The sequence below is a fragment of the Camellia sinensis genome, chromosome 5 (genome assembly GCF_055761805.1).
Source record: "Camellia sinensis isolate YWXY chromosome 5, ASM5576180v1, whole genome shotgun sequence".
Taxonomy (NCBI): domain Eukaryota; kingdom Viridiplantae; phylum Streptophyta; class Magnoliopsida; order Ericales; family Theaceae; genus Camellia; species Camellia sinensis.
The window spans coordinates 151,717,709-151,737,108 of NC_138965.1; the positions used below are offsets into that span (position 1 = coordinate 151,717,709).

General features: G+C 36.9%; 1 protein-coding gene across 1 annotated transcript; it reads right to left on the reverse strand.

The window, feature by feature from the left end:
- Positions 1-9,451: 9,451 nt before the first annotated feature.
- LOC114313106 (putative glutathione S-transferase) lies at positions 9,452-11,750 on the reverse strand. The gene is made up of 2 exons (XM_028259447.2): positions 11,321-11,750; positions 9,452-10,059 (listed from the first exon to the last, which is right to left on the reverse strand). Exons 1-2 carry the CDS (start codon positions 11,636-11,638, stop codon positions 9,697-9,699), a joined length of 681 nt encoding a protein of 226 aa, XP_028115248.2. The 5' UTR covers positions 11,639-11,750; the 3' UTR covers positions 9,452-9,696.
- Positions 11,751-19,400: the final 7,650 nt, after the last annotated feature.

The following is a 19,400-nucleotide window of genomic DNA, read 5'->3' on the forward strand; positions in this document are numbered from 1 at the left end:
AATAGCAAGATGGGAAGTTGCCTTGGGCCAGTATGACCTGGAGTTCAGGCCCAGAACAGCAATAAAAGGCCAAGTTTTGGCCGACTTCGTGGCAGAATTCACGCCTGAAACCATCGAACATCGGGCTCCGTTGAGCCAGGATGAGCATTGTCCCAGCAAGCAAGGAGAATCCCAGCCAAAGGTAAAAAAGCAAAGGAAGGAAAAACTCAAACCCTGCAGCATCTACATCGGCAACTCATTCAGACTATTTGTCGATGGAAGTTCGAACCGACAAGGAGCGGGAGCAGGAGTACTACTGATATCACCAGATGGCGAAATAATAGAACAGTCCATCTGTTTGGGGTTCAAGGCCTCAAACAATGAAGTGGAATACGAAGAATTAATTGCAGGGCTAAAACTGGCAGCAGCAGCAGAAGTAGATGAGGTAATAGTTTTTTGTGATTCACAGCTTATTGTTAATCAGTCAACAGGAGAATTTGCAGCCAGAGACGAAAGGATGTCGGCATATGCAAAAGAGGTCATCAGATTGGCAGCCCTATTTCAGAATTGCCGACTACTCCAAGTTAGCCGAGATGACAACACCCACGCCGACGCATTGGCTAACCTGGCAAGTTCAATGCAGACTGGAAAAACAAGAACAATTATGATCGACTATATATCGGGCCCGAGCATAGAACCAGAAAGCACAGAGCAGAAAGCAATGTGTGTGGACATGGGACCAAGCTAGATGGATGCAATTATTGCATTCCTAAAAGAAGGAAAGCTGCCGGAAGGTCGTAAGGAGGCACACAAAGTCAGATTGAAATCAGCAAGATTCAATCTGACAGAAGATGGACACCTCTACAGAAGGTCCTTCACTGGACCCCTTTTAAGGTGCGTACACCCTTTGCAGGTTGAGGATTTCCTATATGAAATTCATGAAGGTATTTGTGGAAGCCATGCTGGGGGCAGATCTTTAGCCCACAGGGCCATTACCCAGGGGTATTGGTGGCCCTACATGCAAAAGGATGCTGAAGCCTACGTGAAGAAGTGTGAACAATGCCAAAGGTTTGCACCTTTGATACATCAGCCAGCTGCCGACCTGAACCCAGTATCCAGCCCTTGGCCGTTTGCCCAATGGGGCATGGATCTTGTTGGGCAACTTCCCCAGGCAACTGGGCAGAGAAAATACTTGCTAGTAGCCACAGATTACTTTACGAAGTGGATAGAGGCAGAACCTCTTGCCAAAATTCGAGATGTGGACGTCAAGAACTTTATATGGAGAAACATCATCACCAGATTTGGGATTCCAAGAGCAATAGTTGCCAACAACGGAACGCAGTTTGACAGCAAACTCATCAAGAACTTTTGTGCGAAATTCAAGATCAAGAATTACTTTTCAACACCAATTTTTCCCCAAAGTAATGGGCAAGCAGAAGCATCCAACAAAGTAATTTTGGATGAAATAAAGAAGAGGCTGCAGGCAGCAAAAGGAAAGTGGGTAGACGAATTGCCCAACGTGCTTTGGGCATATCGGACTACGCCGAGAAGATCAATAAGGGAATCCCTTTTTGTAGGGATGGCAATTTGAAACCAACCCGATGGGGATCCCCGACCCCGATCCCGATTTGAGCGGTTTTTTCCCAAAAAATACTCCCGACGGGGAGGGGACGGTATTTGAAAATCAATCCCCGATCTGTTTCGGGCCGGGGACGGTGATCAGTGTTCAAGCCCCGGCCCGGCCCCGGCCCCATCCCCGAATTTCCCCGAAAGAAAATTACATTTATACCCTTTATATTTATATTATATGCATATATATATAATATATCTGTGTTGTTTTTTTTTATGTTTTTTTGAGGAGCTGTGTTGTTTTATATCTCTTACTCTCTAACCTGTTTCTGACTCTCATCTCAACTCTCTCTTCTTTTTTTTTGATCGGAATCTCAACTCTCTCTTTCACTCTCACTCTCTTTTTGACTCTCATCTCAACTCTCACTCTTAACTCTCTCGTTCCTCATGGCCACTGCCGCCGCCGCCGCAGGTCCAAGCCCACTGCCACAGCCGCAGAGGTGTATTCAGATCTAACAGATCTGTTCTCTCTCTCTCTCTCGCTCTCTCTCTCTGTGATCTGATCATCGTCGCCGCTGCATGATCATCAATCGTCGCCGCTGCATACCTTGTCATCGTCGCTAGCGAAGAAGTATGGGGTTTCAGCTCCGCTGTAAGACAACTCTTTCTCTCTCTCTCTCTCTCCCTATATTCTCTCTCTTCATTTCAGTTCTGAATCTAAAGCGTTTTTCTTCGCCATTTCTCAGATCTGAACCAGATGGTGAAAGAAAATGAACCAGATCTGAGGGCTTGTCCATTTTTAATGATTGTTGATGATTGATGAATTGTTGTTGATGATTGAACCAGAATTTTTTTTTTTTTTATAAGTTGTTAATGATGAAAAAAATGGGTTGGGGATATTTCGGGGTCAGGGAAACCCGCTCTCCGTTGGGGGCGGGGATGGAGACGACGGTAGGTTCCCCGTCGGGGATTGGGGCCGGGAGATATTCACAATCGGGGATCGGGGACGGGGAGGGTGATCCCCGGCCCCACCCCTCCTCGTTGCCATTCCTACCCTTTTGCCATGGCTTATGGCACAGAAGCAGTCATCCCATTGGAGAACGGCATTCCAGGGATCAGAACCCAAGGAGTAGAGAATGGCACCAATGACATACTCTTAGCCCGAGATCTGGATCTTTTGGAAGAACGAAGAGAGAAAGCTGTAATTCAGCTCGCAGTATACCAGCAACAGCTTGCCAGAGCTTACAACAAGAAAGTCAATCCAAGAGATTTTCAAGTCGGTGACCTAGTCTTGAGAAAAGTCGTCGGCAACAAGAAGGATCCCAAAGAGGGCAAGCTTGGCCCAAACTGGGAAGGACCCTACAGAATTAATTTGGTATTAGGCAATGGAGCTTATCGGCTTGAAGATAACGAGGGCAAAGCACTGCCAAGACCTTGGAACACTTGTAATTTGAAATTCTTCTATCATTAGATGTGCATTATTTTTGGCCGATGTCATCAACAAAATCTTTTCCCTTTTCTTTAAACACATATGATTGATAAAGTTACATATTGGTGTTTTTGGAGACATGAATAATGAGAACCCAAGTAGAACTCAGGTTCACATTGGGGGCAGAGAGAAGACAGAGACACTTAATTCACTTGTTGAAATTTGTAGCAATTTACAAGTTGAAGTTAAGCTGAGATGGTTCCGTATCTTCACTTGTTGAAATTTGTAGCAATTTACAAGTTGAAGTTAAGCTGATTCCATATCTTCACTTGTTGAAATTTGTAGCAATTTACAAGTTGAAGATAAGCTGAGATAGTTCCTTATCTTCACTTGTTGAAATTTGTAGCAATTTACAAGTTGAAGTTAAGCTGAAATGGTTCATTATCTTCACTTGTTGAAATTTATTGCAATTTACAAGTTGAAGTTAAGCTGAGATGGTTCCTTATCTTCACTTGTCGAAATTTGTAGCAATTTACAAGTTGAAGTTAAGCTGATTCCTTATCTTCACTTGTTGAAATTTGTAACAATTTACAAGTTGAAGATAAGCTGAGATAGTTCCTTATCTTCACTTGTTGAAATTTGTAGCAATTTACAAGTTGAAGTTAAGCTGATTCCTTATCTTCACTTGTTGAAATTTGTAGCAATTTACAAGTTGAAGTTAAGCTGATTCCTTATCTTCACTTGTTGATATTTGTAGCAATTTACAAGTTGAAGTTAAGCCGATTCCTTATCTTCACTTGTTGAAATTTGTAGCAATTTACAAGTTGAAGTTAAGCTGCAATTTACAAGTTGAAATGAAGCCGAGGTTATTGCTTAAACCCTTATAGCAATCTACAGGTTGGCTAAACCTAAAGAAGATGCTTAACACTTGTTGAAATTTGTAGCAATTTACAAGATGACGTTAAGCCGACATATGATCAGCTGTTGAAATTTACAGCAATTTACAGGTTGAAATAACAGCTAAGTATATTGTTTAAACACTTATTGAAATTTGTAGCAATTTACAAGTAGATCATTGTTTAGCACTTGTTATAACTTGAGAAATGTTTGCAAAGATAGCATTGAATAGTTTATACTTGTTGAAATTCATGAAAAGTTTGCAGGTTAGTATCTTGCCGAAGTAAAGCTTGTAGTTACTATACCCGAGGTCTTTAACCCGAGAAGATTGCACAAAGGAGGCAAAGTATGAAAGGCATGCCAAATATTCTAAGTATAGAACCATGCAGAAGCAATCAAAAGAAAATAAATACTAAAGCATTCAGAGAAAAACAGTTGCAGTTGTGTACAAAGAAGGCACTACGGCCTAACCAAAAGCAAATTGGTCGGCAGTGACAAAGATAGGCACGTCGGCCACAAAAGGAAGCTTACATTGTCCAGAAAACAGAAAAGTAAAAAAGTTCAATGTCTTCGGAGTCAGGCTCCTTCAGCATCAACAGCTGGATGGGTTGGAACCTCGGAGGATTCTGGTGGAACCACCTCGGCAATCTTTTCCGCCGCCAACTCAGCGTCAATTTCGGCAAGTGTTTGATCAAGACTTCTATCGACTGGAGGAACATCAGATGATGCTTGCTCAGGAGTGGTCTCCTTGATAACCTCCTCATGAGTCAAGTCTAGGACTTGATCATCTTGAGGAGGGGACTTGGTCTCACTAGCATCTTTGGGCTTCCTTACCAAAGCCTCATCATCATCCTTATCCTCATCCTCAGACTCAGACTCAGATTCATCTTCAGCTTGGCTTGGCAGTGGAGGTGGAGGAAATGGAAGAGGAATAGCGTCGACTTGGCGCAGTGGTGAATTGTCAGGAAGATTAAGTTTTTTTGCACGGGCCATCCAACCAAGGGAGAAGCCCTTGTTGTACGCCTGCCTAACTTGTAGTTTGTATTCCTCTGTAACGTCAGCCATTCCTTGAGCATAGGCCTTTTCGTCGGCCTCTTTGATTTCGGCGTCTTTAGTAGATAAGGCCTCTTGAAGTTCCTTTTCGGCTTGGGCCTTTTTGTCCTCGGCCTCTCTCTTTTCGGCCTCGGCGACCTTCTTAATAGCCTCGGCAGATTCGGCCTTTTCTTCGGCTAGGGTTTGGGCTTTGGTGGCAGCCTTAGCCTGGTCTTCAAGCTTCTTCATCTTTGTCAGAAAGGTTTTGTTTTCCTTTTTTAGGACAGAAACCTCCCGCCTCATGTCGGCTAACTTCTCCCTTGTTTCAAAAGCTTGCATGGAGAGAGAATGGGCATGTTGAATGGCCTGAAAGAACCCAAGGGAAAAGTTATTACACAAACTTTACAAGTATAGAAAAAGAGGCAGAAAGACAAGTTGCCAAATGGGGGAACTTACTTGAACAGAACGTTGGAGCATGAGGGCATAGTTCTCGTACTCGCTTATCTTGGCATTCCACTCAAGATCACCAGGAAAGAGAACAGCAGTACTAAGTGCCATGCCGACATTAATGTCATCGGCACTGTCACAGGCTAGAACAGGCTTATCTTCCAGGGTGATTTCAGGCACCCAGGGGACTCTTGGTATTTTGGAACTCGAGGTCGTCGCAGACGATGACCTCAGCTTCTTTGATTGAGTGGACTCTGATGGCTGTGTTTCAGCAGACCTTTTTGTGGGAACGGAAGCGGTCTTCCCACTCTGAGCCAGTTTGGATATAGGTAAAGTGTCCTCAGATTCAACCTGAGTCACTTTAGCCTTTGGCTGGGCTTTCTTGGTTCTCTTCGGCTTTAGTGGGGGCATGGTTTGCGTCGGCTGAGCGTTAACATCCGTAGGAAGGTCGACTAGGAGATCTTGGGCAACAGGCTTCGGGCAACCCATCTCAGCAGTTTTGATAAGACGTCGCCGACGTTTTCTTTCTGGTATTGGGATTAAGTATGGGGCTGAAGTTGATGGTTGATCGGCTGGATCAGAGGTTGACCCTTGATTAGCCCGAGATGTTGATGCGGTTTGTGGAGTAGTAGCAGAGGGAGGAGATACGCTCTTCTTCTTTCTTTTCGGGACGTCGGGCAGTGTAGACTTGTACGTCGGAATAAAATTCAGTACCAGTGGAGCCTTGTGCTTTTGGATTGGCAGATCTAGGAGCCTCTTTAAGTCTTTGTTGGGAATGTAGGATTGGCGAAAGTCTTTTGGTGGCTTACGAACGTCTGCAAGAAGAAACAGACATTAGAAACAGATAAAATATTGAAGACTTGAACAGAAACAACTAAATATTGACGCTGGGCTCTTACCCTTGCCCTCTTTAACTGATCGGGGAAGAGGGTAGAGATGGGTGTCCTCGTCTACGCCAAACTCCCAATTTCCCGAAGCAATAACATAATCATCTCCAGCCCCCTTGTTGGAGTCTGGAAGGTCAGCTACGATTTTGAATTCAGTGGACCTCGGCTTGAGGTAATAGACGTAGCCTTTTTCCTTCAGGTTAAGGGGGCACATGGTATAACAGTACTGGATGTCGGTAAGGGTGATCCTAGCGTTCTCCTGCCTAGCTAAAACTATGATGCCATTGATCACTCGATAAGAGTTTATGGCAAGTTGCATAGGGTTCAGCTTGTAAAAGTGAAGAATTTCGCGAAAGAGAATGTTAAGTGGGAGCCGGAGTCCGCACTCAGTAAAAGCTACTATGGGAAAAGGCATTGAATCATCTATGGGCATGATGGAGTCGTTATCTTCAGCCAGCCTCAGATGGACATCGGCAGGAATAGAGAACTCTTGTCTAAAGTACTCAAGTTTGGTCGGGGTGTCTACCCTATGTCTCCACATACCCATAACGTCGGCCTAAAATCAGAGGGCTAGGTTTCAGAAAGAAGATGCTCTTAAGAGGATTGTCGGACCTCGGCGAAACCCTGGGTATATGCTGGTAAGGATTGTTTCAATTTTTTTTCTAAGAATTGATAGGTTCTATAGACAAATCCCAAACCTAAATCTATGAAGGCGAAGATTGAAAGCAAAAATTGAAGGTAGAGATCTAGCAAAGACACAAAAAACAGAAAACAAAGGCGAAGTTTCAGAAACAAGAACAGGGATGGGCTATCAAGAACATGAAGAATACGAGAAATAAAAGACCAAGATCAGTGGCAAAAATACAGTGAAGTTGTGCAATGGTGCGTGTGTTCAAGATATAGGCAAGGGCCAAATCAAGGAGTAAACACATTCAGATGTATGATTCACAAAATAGATATTTGAGCAAGGTAGTAATAACAGGAGATTCCAGAAATAGTCAAGAATTGAAAACAGAAGGAACAGCTGCTTACTAGAAAAAATGAAGCCGATGTGAGGACTGCCGAAAACAGTCAGTAGTTACAGATGTGGCAGAACGACGAAAGTTCCACCAGGAAGACAAATACAGAGCTTGGAGCTTCAGCAATGGCAGATTCGAAAGAACGAGTTTTAGAGAGAGAGACAGCAAATGCAATAGCGAAGAAATGAAAGAAGAAGGAAGAATTTTGTCAAAAAAACCAAAAACGGCGGCGAAAGGTAATCAATGCATCTGGAGCAGCGCATACGTCAGGCGGCGTGCGCAGAAAAAACGTGGTTATAGGCGCGTCACAAAGACGGCCCAATAAGGTAAAGACGCGTAAAAGAAACGGTTAAGAAGTAATGCATGACAGCACATGCGCGTGGGAAAGTTCATTTGAGTTCTTGTTCTTGAAAATCGAAACATGTCGGGTTGAAATAAATGATCTCGGCTGAAGAGTTTGTAAGCCAATATATAGAAAGAGATATTGATATAGGTTTCATCACCTTAGAATGCCGAGGTAATAGAACTTAGGGGGCAGTTGTGGGGATATATTTTCAGAGTACCAACACGTGGCATGGTGACGCCGAGGTGTCAGCCGAGGTGCCACGTGTCGTGGTAGTTATGCCGAGATTATCTTGGCGAGGCCGAGGTGATCTCCGAAAATATCAGAATCCTAGATAAGCGGATAAGGGACAAGAGTCCTAGAGTAAAGAGAAGACTTAGCCAAGATAAGGATAAAACTCTTAGGGAGTTTATCTTTATCTCTTGAAGAGTCCAAAGTCAGTATTGAATTGGAGTCCATAGAAGTCAGGCTTCTAGTGGGACTTGGATTAAGTAAACTATAAAAGAGAGGCACCCCCATGGGTCTAAGGTACACAATTTTATGCTTTGAATAATAAGTTTAGCACTTGATTATCTTTGCGAGATATACTGACTTGATCGTCGGAGTGCCCCCTGGTGGAAGAGCCACCGCCGGAGCCTTTTCTTTCTGTTACAGGTTTGCTAAAGCCATCTATTCTGCCGGTACTATCCAGCTGATTACTAAGCGGGCAGTGTGGTCAGAAAATTACCCACACAATTTATAAATATTTTCTTACCAATTTATAAAAAAAACAAAAAACAAAAAACAAAAGGAGAACAGCTTGGTTGTACTTTTGACGAGGATGCTTATTTGGTTTGTGTTTGTGGAGTAATTTTTGAAATAAAAAGTACGAAAACTTGTTTGATTTGCCTTTTTTCAGAAATTGTTTTGGAAAGAGAGTTTTAAAAAAAGTGATTGATTTGATGTGTATGGGAGAGAGTGTGTGATTTTGGAAAGAAGCAAACCAAACAAAATTTTGAGATTTTTTTTGGAAAAATTTATTTGATTTGATTCCTCTTAAAAATTTGTTTGTAGATAATTTTTTCCAAAATTTTTTCCCAAAAACAAACCAAACAAGCCCACTTTTCTTGGGTTCTGTAGTCTTGTTTTTAACATCAATAAATTTCACTTTTGCCTATCAAAAAATAAAAGCCATTTCTATAGCAATGTTATTATACTATCATAATAGTGTAAATATTATTTTGACACATCTAAATCATTTCTTATTTATGTCGGTTAGATGTCTCACATCCAAGCTATTGGATCAAGATCGTTTTGAGTGAGTTGAGTCAGCACAAATAACATTATCAAAGTTTAGCAATATCATATTTTAGCAAGCTGCTGCAAAGATATTTTTTAGATAAAACTGTTATAATTTGAAAATAACAATCATTCTAACAATCCACCGAAATTATTCATATATATATATATATTTTAAAAGTTATCAGAAAAACAAAAAAATATAATTTACTATTCTTTTCACAAGAAATAATGCACATAAATGCCACATGTGCTCGACATTATCAAAAATACATTCAAATAAAAACAAAGTAAAATAAATCTAAGAGATGTAAAGAGTTTAATTTACCAATCTCCCCCAATTCTTAGCATTTAATTTTGTATTTAGATCATAGATTTTATAAAGTGATTTTTGTGAATGGAAAAGAAACAAGAAAAGTGAAAAAATCAACTCATAATTATTTTACTTTTTCTTTTTCCTTCACAAATTTATGTTCAAATCTAAGATCCAGACATAACTTATAACTAAAATCTCATTTTTTAACTATCTAATACTTTGTTTGGATCTTGAATTTCAAGAGAGAGAGTTATAGAAGGAAAATAAATAAGAAGAAACTTTATTTCTTTCACTTTCCCTTTACAAAATTCTCTTCCTAAATTTAAGATCCAAACATAATAAAAAAACAAACAAAAAAAAAAAGTCTAACAACATAGAAATCAATCACAAAACCAGAGACAACCCTTTCACATGATGTGAATTCCACATTAATATGAAAGGATTGTGTCCAATTCTGTGATTAATTTCTGTCCAGATAGAAAACTACATAAACAAAACACTCATTTCTTGGCAGCCAAAGCCAGCATTTGCTCTCTTATCTTGTGAAAATATGGCACCAACTCATCTCTATTTGGTGAGCATTCTTTGATCAATGGCAATTCTAGAAAGTCCTCCATCCATTTGCTCAAAGAAGGGTGCTTGAGTGAGTCAAACACTTTGACATGAGAAACTTCTTCAATTATGTTTAGCCATATGGTCATAAAGCCCAAGACAAGGTCTAAAAGACCAATGGTTTCACCTCCAAAGAACTTCTTTCCCTTGAGCTCTCCTTCAATGCTTTCTAGGGCTTCTTTTGCATTCTTCACTTCATTCTCTTGTTGTTCTCCATCAAGAAACAGCACTTTCCTTACCACTTCAGTGAACTGTAAAAAATTAAGGTAAAAACACATTGTTACTAACAAAATCCCATCTAGTTAAGCCATGTTTAGCAAAGGCTTTAAAAAAAAAATTCTTTCTTTTTTTTTTTTTTTTGACATTTTTGGGAACATTCTAAAAAAGCCAAAAAAACTATATAAATTACCACATCACTCTCTTTACTTTTTCTACACATTTTTTAATAAAAATTCAAAAATTTAGAAAAAAAAAAAAAAAAAACGACCACTTAGCCCCAAAAAGCAGCCTATTTGGAATTGGCTTAAAAGCTGAATAATAGACTTAAAAACTTACTTTTAACCAAGTGAGTTTGGCTACGACTTATTTTTTTAATTTTTCGATTTTTCATAGAAAGATATATAAAAAAAGTGGAGAGGTGATATAAAAAAATATACTAATAAGTCAATAAACAACTCATTTAGCTTGTTGTCAAACTTACTGAATCATTAATTATTATTATTTTTTATTTTAGTTGCCAAGCATTTCACATTTTTTAGCTACACTTTTCACTATGTTTTTTTTTTTAAAAAAATATTATTTTTTTGTCAAAATGGCCTATTTTAGAAAGTACGTAAAAAAAAAGTTAATTTACTGACTTTTTTGAGTCAAATCATCTCTTTATTATTTTTTTTTTGCACGTTTTTAAAAATAAAAAAAATATGTCAAAATTAACTTTTAATCTACTTTCCAAAATAAGCCACAAGTGGTACAATCAGATGAAATAAGAAGTTATATGATAAATCCAATCATATAATCATCTTGTCTTTAGGGGGAAAAAAAAAATCTAGGTTGTGACAAAATAAACATTTGTTTTTAAATTTTATCAATTTTAATTTTAATTTTTTTAAAAAAAATTATCTAAATTATTTGTCTATTTTAATTAAAAAAAATTAATCATTAAATTCAAAAAAAATTGTATTTTAAATATTTTATATAATTTTTCTTAAAAACAAAGTAGCTATGTGTACTCTTGTTATTTAGAAAGCACCCTGTGTTTCACATAACTCAAACTTACTAGATAATTTCTCAAGTAAAACATCTTTTTTAATGATAGATCTCATTATTAAAGAGAATCTATTATTAGTTTATGTAATTGATTACTTATTATTGTTTATTTCATAGCACACAAATGATGAGTGAATATTGAAGTAGTTTTCATCTAAAGAACAATTAATCACACCATATATGTTTCACAAATGTTTATGACAACAAGAAGATTGAAATATAGACAGACATGAGAGAGATTTTCACCTTTTCTTCAATAAACTTAGTCCAAAAACGAACCATGGCAATCTCATAAGGGTCCTCAGGCAAAATAGGGTTGTTTTTCCAAACCTCGTCGAGGTACTCCATGATGACAATGGACTCACAGATAATCTTATCGTTGTGAATGAGGACTGGGACTCTTTTAAAGACAGGGTTGCAAGTGAGGAGGAGATTGCTCTTGTTGACGAGATCTTGTTCTAAGTATTCATATTGGATGTTTTTGAGGTTGAGAGCCCATTTTACTCTATAGACAAATGGGCTGACCCATGAACCCAACAGCTTCACCTCTTGCCCCTCTGCCATGTATGATGATTTTGTTTTGTGATTTTATGACTTGCTTCTGCTCTTGTTATATAGAATACAGAAGGGGAAGAGAGAGAGAGAGAGAGATGTGAGTGTGACTGTGAGTGTGAGTAGGGGTGTGCGCGGTGCGGGTCGGTGCGGTTTGAGGGAAAAATAGAAACCGTATGGCGGGTGGCGGATTGATAAAAGTGTCACTAGAATTTGTCATTTTCCTTATCAAAAACCAGCGGTTCGGTTGGCAAATAATGACGGATTTGCCTTGGCGGTTCGGGCGGATTGGCGGTTTATAAAAAATATAATTCAAATTATAAAACTTAAATCAAAGAGTAAAAAAAAGACGAGAGATACCGTGATGTTAAGCATCTTGAAAAGTGAATTGGAATCCAATTTTATTTTGGATAACTGACATCTTGAATTCCCCTCGAGCAGTAATGTAATACTATATTCTAAGGTATAGAACACCAAGAAAACTTAAGTAAAAAATAATTTTTAGAATCTTATAAAAACATGATTTAATAGCGGTGCGGGTCGGTGCGGTTTGGAAGAAAAATAGAAACCGGCGGATTGATAAAAGTGTCACTAGAATTTGCCATTTTTCTTACCAAAAACCGGCGGTTCGATTGGCAAATAATAACGAATTTGCCTTTGCGGTGCGGTTCGGTGCGGTTTTGGCGGTTTCGGCGGTTTCGGCGGTATTATGCACACCCCTAAGTGTGAGTGTGAAAGGAAGAATTTCTTGTTCCCACATCATCAATTTTTTAGTCACTGGATGGGGTCTCATATTTGAGTTCAGATCTCACCGGTCCTTCCTTTGGGACGGTTCAGATTAACCCACGTTACCCCACTAAAAATTTGTGACTTCAATTAATTAAAAAAAAATTCAAAATTCCCTCTGAGACTCTCTCTCTTCCTCCCTCATTGACACACCCACGTCACACACTTAAGCCTCATTTAGAAACAGACTAATTTAGTAATTTTTTGACTATTTAATTAAAATATGAGTTAAAAAAATTAGTATGTTTGGGATGACTTTTTGACTTTTTACGAAAAGATGTGCAAAAAGTAGAGAAAAAAGAGAATCTTTGACTTTTTTGTATGAATTATTGACTTTTTGGTTAATTTAATAACTTTTTAACTTTTTAAATAAAAAAGAGAGTTTCCAAACGAGGCCTTAGTCATTCTCTCTCTCCCTCTCTCATTTTTAATAAAAAATTAAAAAAACGATTTTAATCTTTTTCATTTTATTTTCATAATTATATAATTTTTAAATATAAAATTTTAATTTTATAAAATTAATATCATTAAAAATATAACTTTAAAATGATATTAATATTAAATATATTTAATAAAAAATTAAAATAAATAAAAAGTAATTACTATGTTTAGTTATGTTTTCAAATTATTATTTTTTAAATATAAAATTAAATTTATGTGTTTTCAAAAATTATTTAAAACATAATAATTTGTGTGTTTATTTTATCAAATTAATTTTATTTCATCAAAGTAATTTAATTTTTATATTTAAAAAATAATAATTTAAAAACATAACTAAACATAGTAATTACTTTTATTTATTTTAATTTTTTATTAAATATATTTAATATTAATTTCATTTTAAAGATATATTTTTAGTGATATTAATTTTATAAAATTAAAATTTTATAAGAAAAAGATTAAAATAATTTTTTAATTTTTTATTAAAAATGAGAGAGAGAGAGAGAGAGGGTGTGTGTGTGTGTGAGAGAGTGGTGTGTGTGTGAGAGGGAGGGAGAGAGAAGTGTGTCAGAGGAAATTTTTATTCAGAAAAATGAGTTAGACCCCCTTTTGTGGAGGACCTCCACAACCCCTTTATTGATTTACATCATTTATAATGTGTGAGATTTACTCATGTATGTGTGAGATTCACATCATAAATGGTGTGGATCATAAAGGGAGTTGTGGGGTCCTTCACAAAAGGGTCTCTATTATTTATTTATTTATTTTTAGCTAATTTGAGTCGCACATCTTTTGTAGAGTGACGTGGTGTAATCTAGATCCTCCGGAAAAAAGGCTTAGAGAGTAGCTGGAGAATATGTACAAACTCCTCGTATTTCAACCATAACTTTGGCCTCTTTGGTAGGACCGTGGAAAAATATTTGGGTGTCGTTTGGTAATATTTATTTTTTTAATTTTTTATTTATATTTATAAAAATTTAAAAATCTCAAATAAAAATTTGTTTGATAAAATTTTTTATTTATAAATCAGTGGTCTTAGTTTATAAATTTGGCCAAAAAATGAAAACATAAAAAATGTATTTCTATTTTCAGTTTTTAGTTTTTTTTTTTTTATCACCCAACATTAGCCACCACCCGCCACCATTTTCCACCACCGTCTTCCGCCACCACCACCCACCCTCCACCACCACCTACCACCACCACTCACCACCCACCTGCTACCATCCGCCGCCACCCGCCAGCCACCACCCACCTGCTACTCACTCGCCACTACCACCCACCCCTTGCCACTACCACCACCACCCACCTGCTACCATCCGCCACCACCCGCCAGCCACCACCCACCTGCTACTCACTCGCCACTACTACCCACCCCTTGCCACTACCACCACCCACCACTTGCTACTACCATTCACCGCTCGCCACCACCACCAGCCACTTACTTGCCACCACCACTCACCACCTACCTGCCACCACCATTCACCACCTGCCACCACCAACCACCCATCACTACCAGCCACCTGCCACCTACCACCTACCTGCCACCACCATTCACCACCTGCCACCACCAACCACCCACCACCACCAGCCACCTGCCACCCACCCGCCACCACCACCCACCAGCCACCCACCCGCCACCTGCCACCCACCCGCCACCACCACCCACCACCACTACCACAACCACCACCACCACCATCACCCACCATCCACCACCACCACCAGCCACCCATCTGCCACCACCACTCACCACTCACTACTACCACCCACTCGCTACCACCTACCACCCGCCACCGTCACCCGCCCACCCACCACCACTACCACCACCACTACCGCCACCCGCCACCTACTCCCCACTACCCGCCATTCGCCACCCACTTGCTACAACCACCCACCACTCGCCGCCACCGCCACCGCCACCACCCACTCGCTACCACTCATCACCCGCCACCGTCACCATCACCACCCATCATCACCACCCACCACCCACCTGCCACCACCCACTACCACCTGCCACTACCACCACCACCCATTCGCTACCACCCACTACTCGACACCGTCACTCACCCACCCACCACCACCACCCACTACCACCCGCCGCCACCACTACCACCAACACCACCTACTTGCTACCACCCGCCATCGTCACCCACCCTGCCACCCACCACCACCCGCCATCGGCCACTCACCACCCACCACCCACCATCCGCCACCCACCTGCCACCACCACCCACACCTCCCACTCACTACCACCCACCACCCGCCACCGTCACCCACCCACCCACCTACCACCACCACCCACCCGCCACCACCCACCACCACCAGCTGCCCACTACCCACCGTCACCACTTTCCACCACCGTCTTCTGCCGCCACTTGCCACCACTTGCCATTTCTCACTCTTTTTTATATTTTAAATTTTTTTTAAACATTTTGTCAATTACCAAACGCGTTTGTAGTTTATGTTTTTCTAAAAATAAATAAAAAATAAACAAAAATCAGTTTATAAAATTTTTGTAAATATAAACTGAAAATGTAAAGGTTACCAAACACACCCTTATAGTTTATGTCTTAATAGTTTATAACTTATAATTATGAATATAAGTTGATTTCTGACTTATAAATTAAGTTTTTTCTGACTCATTCAAAAAATAAGTTAATTTTTGACTTACAAAAAGTTATAAGCTGCATTGTTAAGCTAAACCAAACACATCAAAATAACTTAAATTAAGTTGAAAGTTAAAATAAACTGAAAAAAAACTATACCAAACAGGGCTTTTGAATTCTTCCGGTTGGTAAATATGAGTGCCATTATAGAAAATTGAATCCAAATCACACATTAATTAATAATTTTTTGGACATATTTTTTGATTTTTCTATCTTTGGAAATTTTTGAATATTTATGAGTGTCTACATGATACTTTTTCAATGATATAACAAGTCTCATATGTAAGTAAGAAAAATTTATTAATATATATAATATTATTTTATTTTAAAAAGTTTGAATGGTTCAACTTTTTCTTAAAATATTTTGGCAGTAATTCTGGGTCGTTTGCTAGTTTGATTCATGTATCTAAAATAATCCAAAGTAAATATATTTATTTAATAAATGAGTTGACAAATTCACTGCCTAAACCGTTTAATTTATTGAATTTTCTTCTCAATGTATATCGTTAGTATCTGTTTAAACAACATTAAAAGGTTAAGCTTGTTTTAAATAAAATAATTGAATCAGTTTACATTTCAAATTGAGTTTATCCTTGTTGAAACTACTGCAATATAATTAATGATTAGACTCCCCCGTCCATATTATAGGAACAAAATTGTTTTAGAGCTCTAAAAGAGCACCTCTAAACTAGCATTAAATTGTCTTTTAGTGGCTTTTGTTTTGTCTTTTTCTATTTTTTTTTTTTTTAATTGGTTGCCACCTCATTAGAGCCAGCTCTAGTTAGAGCTCTCAATCACTCCCCTTATAGGAATGTTTTGGAAAATGTTTAAAAGTTACTTTTTAATTTTTTTTAATGAGAGAGGGAAGTGGGTTAAAAATTGAGAAGTGACTTTTAACCTATTCCTCAAAATAAGTTATATTTTTTTGATGTGCCCAATAAAAGAGGAGGGGAAAAAATCCCTTGCTTTCATTGGAGAGAGAAATGAAAACAAAAATATGAGTTCATTGATTGGTTGGGTCAAAATATTGTTTATGCTCCCAATAACTTGAATTCAAAATTTTTATTTATATTTAGGTTATTTTGGAGAGTCACTATTTTAGGGGATGTTTGGGGTAAGTTTATGTAGTGACTTTTAATTTTTTGGGCAAATTACATTGACACCCCCCTGAGATTTATGTTTATTATAGTTCTTCCTCTCACATTTTGAAAATTACATCTCCTCCGAAGTTTAAAGTTTCATTACAGATTCCCCCTCAGCCCTTTTAATTTTTTTAAATACCAATTTTATCCTCATTGAGTAAATTACATTGACACCCCTCACATTTTGAAAATTACAATCCCCTTCCTAAGGTTTAAAGTAATATTACCAATTGCCCCCTCGTTAGTATTAGTTGCAAAAAAAATTCATTGAAAAAAAAAACTTTCATTGGAAAAAAAGTCATTGAAAAAAAAAATTATTAGTAAATTTTTTAAATTTTTGTTTAAAAACCAACGTAAATTCATTTTTTAAATTTACGTTTTTTTCTCAAATTTACAAACTAAGACAATTATTTATAAATAAAAAAAATTATCAAATAAGTTTTTATGATAGTTTTTAAAATTTTTGTAAATATAAATTAAAAACTGAAAACGAAATGGTTACCAAACAGGCTTCAGATGGTAAAAATGTCATAAAATTAACAAATAATTAAATAAGTTACCAATGTAAGAAATGACTTACCAAAAGATTCTTAGGGTATGTATGGTTTGATTTTTAAATTTTTTTTTTTAAAAATTAAAAATTAATTTGGTTAAGAAATAAAAAATAAAAAAATATTTTTTTAAAAAAATTTCAATTTATATTTACAAAATATTGTTTAAAAATCAAACCATACATACCCTAAGAATCTTTTGGTAAGTCATTTCTTACATTGGTAACTTATTTAATTATTTGTTAATTTTACGACATTTTTACCATCTGAGACCTGTTTGGTAACCATTTCATTTTCAGTTTTCAATTTATATTTACAAAAATTTTAAAAACTGTCATAAAAATTTGTTTGATAACTTTTTTGGTTTATAAATAGTTGTCTCAGTTTGTAAATTTGAGGAGAAAACATAAATTCAAAAAATGAGTTTACAGTGATTTTTAAACAAAAATTTAAAAATTTTATTAACAATTTTTTTTTTAATTAATTTTTTTTTTCAATGAATTTTTTTTCTAATTAATACTAACTAAGAGGACAATTGATAATGCTATTTTAAACCTTTGGGAGGGGATTGTAATTTTTAAAATGTGAGGGGTGCCAATATAATTTACCTAATGAGGGTAAAATTGGTATTTAAAAAAATTAAAAGGGCTGAGGGGGGAATCTGTAACGAAACTTTAAACCTCAGGAGGAGAGATGTAATTTTCAAAAGGTAAGGGAGGAACTATAATAAACATAAACCTCAGGGGGTGTCAGTGTAATTTACTCTAATTTTTTTATGAAAATATGTGTATAAAAGTAGAGAGGTGATGTGTAAAAAATTTGGTGCTCTTATTTCCTTTTCTCTTTTTCATCTCTTTTATTTAAATTTTGAATTTGTGGAAGGAAAGTGTGAAGAAAATAGTTTGGGTGAATTACATTCACCTCCTTTCATATTTAGAGAAGGAAAAATTATTGTAATATCTTTATTTAACTTTGGATAGTAGGGGAGATTCAATAATTTTTTTTTATTCACTAAGTTTTCTTGATAAAATTCCTTTGTAATCATGGCAAAAAATTTCAAAATTTTCCTGTGAAATTAGAGAAATTTATCTATCGAGGCAAAATTTTTGTGACGAATTTTCTCTATGAAAATATTGAGAGACCCCAATTACTATGAAAATATTATATGTTCTTTATTTTATAAAATCTTAATATCATGGTTCGAAAATATGATAATTGCCTCGTTTCGTAAGGAATTTTTTTGTTTGACTTTTTTTTTTTTTTTACTATTTTAGCCTGATTAAAAAATAAAAATCCCTATCTCCGCATTTCATCACTCCCAATTATACCTCTAATGAGATGACAACCAATTACAACCAATCGATTTTCTTCAAAGTGTGAGATCATTTCACATGGGAGTGAGTCACATCATTATGGATGAAATTAATGGTGCAAAATTAGAGGGATGCAACATCACTCTTTAAAAAAGTTTCATTTAGAATGAATTTTTAACTTTCTTTTTTATAATTTTATAAGAAAAAAATAGGGATGAGCATGGTCCGGATTGGACCGAATTGGGATAAAACCAGGACCAATCCGTTATCTACGGTTTCTGAAAAATTGGAACCAATCCAATCCGTTTAAATCATGGAACCAATTCGAACCAATCTATTTAAATACGGATTGGATCGGTTTAGGACCACGGATTCACATAATTAAATAACAAAAAATATATATATAATACTTTAATTTCATAAAAACATAAACATAACGCTATATTTGTTCCACAATAGTAACATGTCTTTCTATAATAGCTACATACTGTTCTAGAATTTAAACAACCATAAGAAAACTGATTTCACCATAAGTATTTAGACCATTACAAATTAAAACTAAAAACTAATAAACAAAAGTAATAAAAAAAGATATTATGCGGTTTAGATTTGAATTTAGGTTTTATATACAATAAGAGAAAATACTATGGAGGAGGATGTATAATAAAAATATAGACTATTTGTATACGGTCCAGATTGGTTCCAATCCGTAATTGTGGGGTTCAATCCGGAACCAATCCGTGGATTACGGATTTTTAATTCTTCAATCCGAAACCGAACCACGGATTCAAAAAATCAATCCAAACCTACTGGATTAGACTGGATTGGATCGGATGACGGATTTCACAGATTCTTTCCTTAATCCTAGAAAAAAATAA